At 39.7% G+C, this 6000-nt stretch overlaps 1 protein-coding gene across 1 annotated transcript; it reads left to right on the top strand.

Moving 5' to 3' along the window:
• The first annotated feature begins 228 nt into the window (after positions 1-228).
• On the top strand, positions 229-5554 carry LOC105928213 (CD63 antigen). The gene is made up of 7 exons (XM_012865360.3): positions 229-358; positions 2194-2382; positions 2486-2560; positions 2724-2828; positions 3660-3797; positions 3882-3965; positions 5477-5554. The coding sequence occupies exons 1-7, from the start codon at positions 302-304 to the stop codon at positions 5546-5548; spliced, it is 720 nt and encodes a 239-aa protein (XP_012720814.2). The 5' UTR covers positions 229-301; the 3' UTR covers positions 5549-5554.
• The last annotated feature ends 446 nt before the right edge of the window (positions 5555-6000 follow it).

Genomic DNA, 6000 nt, shown 5'->3' with positions numbered 1-6000 from the left:
AGTTTTGCCATTTATGGACAATGACTACCAGGTATTCAGATGAGCAACTTCTCTAGTTCATCTCTCAGTCAGCCTTACCTGATGCTACAATGCAAATGTACTAAAAGGAACTTTGTGTTTTGATCTGATACCTCAGTTTAAATGTAATCGGGCCTCTGCGTATTTTCTTACAGTTGAACGATAGACTCGCTGCAGAACAACTGAGAGCCCAGACGTTGAGCTGTTGTTACTTTGACTGAGGATATTCTATAAACTCTTTTGTTGTTTTAGTTTAAGGCAACAAAAACCTCCTTGCTTCACAATGTGTTCATTCTGCAGCATCAAATGTTGGTTCATTTTCTTCAACACTGTCTTCCTGGTGAGTAGTGCCAATAAATCTATTTTTTTCAGGGACTGTGTGTTTTCAAAGATGTGCTGGTTCAAACAATCATAAAAAGCTAATATCTGCGAGTACTAGAGAGGTGGCAGAAGGAAATGAACAACAGCATTTTTTAAGTGATATGCATTTCGTGTTTTATATGTGAAATTATAAGAATGCACAAAATGTCCAATAACTGCATAAAAGAAACCAACACAGATTTATTTTTTATATCACTTAGTCTAATGCAGTTCAGGAATGCAGGACAGCACATGAATTAAGTTAAAAAGAAGATATTTCCTGTAATTTATCAAGAAAGATTAAATTATGATCTCAGGTCTTACAGTTTTTTATAAATGAACCAAGCAAAGGGGGAAAAAAAACAGAAGATATTTAGCTGACAGGGCTACTTGTTCTCTTCACAGGCAGATAAGCTGACAAAGAATACAATTCATTAAAAAGTCCCACATGAATGACTTGAAGAAAGTATATAGGCCTTTTCCCTTTTTTATATTTGAGTTCAGAGTACGTTGGACAATTGTCCAGACAATAAATTGCTGATTATCTCTTTATGCCGGCTCTTTTTCCTCATGATTCTTTGAGTATGTGAAACTCCAGAGGAACTGGGATCATTTGGTTTCACGTGTTTATATGAACTCCAGTGTAGCCTACCTTCCTTGGCTCTGTACTTTCACCTTCAAAGTCCCCTTTTCTCCAGGTTCCTTCTAAATGTCCTAATTAAGCCATAGATCTTGTCAAAACAACTCTTGTTCCTGACGGATTGCTTCCCAAGGTCTAAGAAGTATTTAGGGCAGACCTCGTAAGGTTTTGTCTGAATTCCTGTCGATAATGTACGTCAGGGTCCATCTTGTGATGCTGCGTGAAAAAAATGGAGAAGCATTTGGATTTATCTGTTATTAGTCATAATTTGAATGTGAAGGCCATCTTTTATTAAAAAGAATGATTCCTGAGCTGCTGATGTTGGATTCAGAACAAATCTTAGAACTGATTGAGGACGTTTGACTCAACCAAATTATAGAGGACTTATCAGCCTTTTAAGATGAAATTGATGTCTTTCTGTTTACATTTTTGTTTGCATTGTGCTCTAAGGTACATTTAGTCTAATTTTGTGCTCCAGGATATTATATTGTACATTTGCTTAATGTCTGTTTCTTTAAGCTCCCCTTTTTTGTCACTGGTTCTGTGAATAATCTAAAGTGGGTAACCTCAAGTAATCCGAACTCTGTGCAAGAACTGTTAGCCTTATGGTGACATTTGGAGAACACTCGACTGTAATCAACTTATCAGAAACCCAAGATGCTTCAACGAAAGTAAACAGCCCTGTCTGACCCAGTGAGACAATCTTTAATGGGTCTGCTTTTAATGTTCTGGTACCAAGAACCAAAGTACCAAGAATCCAACAAATGTATTTTTTTTTTTAGACTTTCAAGAAACTGATAAACTCTTGATAGATTTTGGGCTTTAATCAGTTTAGAATAATAATATTTTTGAACATTTATTCTTTGGTGTAAATGTTCCCTTTTAATTGTTGTGTTGACTAATTAGTTTGGCACATTTGTTTGTTTTTTGTGTTTATTTAGCATAAACAAAGTTTTAATTATTGTGTTGACTTTAAATACATTCAAATCCTAAGAATTATCCAAAACCTTCCCGATTTTTCTCATTTTTTATTTTTTTTTGCTCTGTGGAAAGTTAAAAGAATTCATCCTGCAGATTGATTTTTGATGGATTATGAGTTGACTGGGAAATGAATACTGATACAGCTTAATATTGGTTCAGCAGTATCCTTAGGCTTTCTTTGTTTTGTCCTTCAGGCATCTGGGGTCGCCCTTATCACGATTGGAGGTCTCCAGTACTCGACCTACTCGCAGATCGGCACCTTTGCAGGAAGCGGCTTGTCCAAAATCGCCATTGTCCTCATTGCAGTGGGCGTCACCATCACCTTGGTGTCTCTTGTGGGACATTTTGGGGCATTCTTGAATAAGTCCACCATGATATCCTGTGTATGTACCAAATGTTCCGAAATATGTTTAAGACTGTCTGCTTAAATGTGATTCAAGTTTATCCAGGTATGATAGATTTTTCTCTTTTTTGTTTGTGGATTAGTTCATCTGCATCCTGATAATCATCATCCTTTTGGAGATATGCACAGGAGCTGCCTTTTATATATTTCGCAGCAGGGTGAGGTACTTTTATACTTCCTGCAGGGAAAATTTTTTAAATAAAATTACAAAAAGAAATTAAGAACGCATCTTAGGTTATAAAAGACATAATACTACTTTAAAGTGTTTGTGCCATCATGGTTTTGTTTAAACCTTGTTTTGATTTTTTTTTTTCCCTGCAGACTGTCCTTCTGCAGATGAACAGTGACATCAACAGCAAAGCTCGGGCAGTGGTCAACGAATACAGCCTGAAGGACAGGCACGCCGTCAACAGAATTCAGGAAAAGGTGGTCACATTTGTGAGAAATGCTTGAAAGGCTGAAGAAAAAGAGATGCACAACAGAACAAGTTAGCAACACGCCAAATCAAGTTAAGAGTGAACAGTTAGATTCATGGTGATTTTTCTTCCAAATTCAAACTTTAAACAAAAGTCCAGCTATAAGTGAAAAGTAAAATCAGTCAACTAAGGATGTTTTGATAGAAACTATTACCAGGAGCTGGAACAAGTACAAATCCGGTGAGAAATGCGCATCCATCTGCGTATGCATCCATCAAAAATAGTTTTCAATTGAAGTTCGCAGACCGACATTAAGGTTCTAATATAACCACTGCAAATTTCAGATCACAGCCAGATTGAAAATATAGATATATTTACTAGACTCAAGAGCTAGATCCTGCCAGGAACTAACCAAATAAAATAAGCTTTTCCAGTTTTATCAAATATCCCTTCAGTTTTGTGCCAGATGTTTATTTATGGCTGAGAGATATTTAACAAACTCTCAGGGATGTGGGAATTGTTTGTATAATTTTGTTCATTTGCAGATTAGAGAGAATCTACCATAAATTCAAAGGCCATTAAGAATCTTTCTGCTGTTGTTTGTCCACTCTGGACAAAAACGGGTTCAAATGTATCTTAAAATCCCCGAAATTGCAGTAAAATTAGAATTCATAGCAATTATGAGTGTATGTAAGCTTCTCACCTGAACAGTATTTCAGGATGGGTGTCGGTTCTTTTTAAAACTGACATTTTCGGGAATTTTATTCATCTGGAACTCAGTTTAAGAAGCTTCCCTGTAACTTCTAATTCTCAACTTTCGCTTCTTTGATTTCTGCTGCAGTTCAGCTGCTGCGGCGCCGACTCTTACACTGACTGGACCAACAGTGTGGGCTGGAAAAACCATGATGCCGTGCCAGATTCCTGCTGCCCGGAGAAGAGAGAGGGCTGCGGACATGACAAGGATAATGCTCACAAAAAGGTCTGCTCTGCTGAGATACTGCAGCTTAAGATTGTCACCTCATTTCTGAGGACAAGCAGTTCAGCTCTCTGTCTTCTTCCTCAGGGATGCATTGCAGCTATAAAGCTCTTTCTGTTGAAGAATCTGGTGTGGGTCGGGGGTGTTTGTATTGCTCTTGGAATCACGGAGGTAAACTGCTCTGAAGTTTTAACGTGTCTTCCAGTACCTCAAAATGAGTTAGAATGTACTCTTTAAAAGCCAAAATGTGAATCCGTGACAGGCAGAAACTGCACTAATGTTGCACATATACAGCATCTGCAACTGCCAATTTTACCTGGTAAGATTTTGTAAAAGTAGGAATCCTAGGGAAATTCAAAGTTGGTGATAAGGGTAGAGTGCCTTCTCCGGGTCGGGGGAGGATGTCCTGATTTGGGTCATAACCAAAAGAACGAGATGCCGGATACAAGTGGCCGAAATGAGTTTTCTCCGTAGTGTGTCTGGGCTCTCCCTTAGAAATAGGGTGAGGAGCTCAGTCATCCAGGGAGGACTCAGAGTAGTAACCTGACTCCGCCAGATAGATTTGGTACGCATATCCATCTGGAAACCTTCCGTTAAAGTAATTTTGGGAAGGGGCGAAAATTCTGGTTAGCTGATTGGCCTATGTTGGTGATAGACGGGCCAAATAAACCAATCAGATCAACGAAGCATATGACGTACTAACAGAGCGACGACGAAAACACAACCACAAGCCAAGCTACTCTTGCTGCTGCAGGTAAAGGCTCGTTAGCTCAGCAAATAAATACTCTGTAATTCCGATAAAACTTGCTCGATAGCCACGCTAACGCTAGTTTCATCGGCTGAAGCCGCCATGTTCTTTAGACTGAACTGTCGCGCTTCTCGTCGCGTCACACCTCAACCCGCCTCAAAGCCAACGCTGATTGGACGTTCGTTTGGTGAACCGCTCCAAATTCTCTGTAACGGAAAGTAGCCAGACTGATCTGCGAGTGAAACCTTGAAAGCTCGCGAGATCAGGATGGTCTCACGAGGCTATCAGAGTAGAGCCACTGCTCCTCCACATCGAGAGGATCCAGTTGAGGTGGCTCAGGCATCTGGTTAGGATGCCTCCTGGACGCCTCCCTGGTGAGGTGTTCCAGGCACGTCCCACCAGGAGGAGACCCAGGACACGCTGGAGGGACTATGTCTCTCGGCTGGCCTGGGAACGCCTTGGGATTACCTCCTGAAGAGCTGGCCCAAGTGGCTGGGGAGAGGGACGTCTGGGCCTCCCTACTAAGGCAAGGCAAGGCAAGGCAAGGCAAGGCAAGGCAAGGCAAGGGAAATTTATTTATATAGGACAATTCAGTACACAGACAATGCAAAGTGCTTTACATGATTAAATTACAGGAAATAAAGCAGAAAAAAAGCAAGTAGGAAAAAGCTAAGGCCCCTGCAACCCGACCCCGGAAAAGCAGAAGTGGATGGATGGATGGATGGATGGATGGATGGATGGATGGATGGATGGATGGATGGATGGATGGATGGATGGATGGATGGATGGATGGATGGATGGATGGATGGATGGATGGATGGATGGATGGATGGATGGATGGATGGATGGAATTATTTTTAAATTGAAGGCATCTCTGTAGGTATGCTGACTTTTTGTTTTTACTACCTCTAACTCTATCTTTTAACCTTTGCAGGTGTTTGGAGTGTTAGTCGGCGTGTGCCTCTGTCTGGACATTAAACGCAAAAACTATGAGAATGTTGATTAATTCATCATGACAACCATCTCCACACAGCAACAAAGAAACTAATAAACTTGTTTGAAAGTCAAATGTTTATTTTCTTTCCTTATCATGGGGTTCTTGATATTCTTTAAAACAAGACTAAAAAATATATTGTAAATATATTGTCACTGCAATACCAGTATGTGCAAAATTCATATAGCAAAGGACTGTTTAGACTGCAATAATAATTTTAGGCTAATATATTACAGGTGTTATGAACTTGTGTTTTACATGTTATTGTTATATTTAGCCATTGGACAGAGTCCGACACCAACCATGCCCACACTGGGCACAAATGACATTGCCCTAAATGTGCAACTAATGTTGCCATTACAATAATTGTCAATATTATCACTAATGCAAGATTTTCTAATATTTTACAGCCTTACTCGAAACCTCTTCAGATGAGTACACAAAGAGTCTGAAAATCCAAATTT

Source organism: Fundulus heteroclitus, chromosome 10 (genome assembly GCF_011125445.2).
Source record: "Fundulus heteroclitus isolate FHET01 chromosome 10, MU-UCD_Fhet_4.1, whole genome shotgun sequence".
In the NCBI taxonomy this organism is placed as follows: Eukaryota; Metazoa; Chordata; class Actinopteri; order Cyprinodontiformes; family Fundulidae; genus Fundulus; species Fundulus heteroclitus.
The sequence above is the reverse complement of the archived record's forward strand: the minus strand, read 5'-3'. Positions and strand labels throughout refer to the sequence as shown.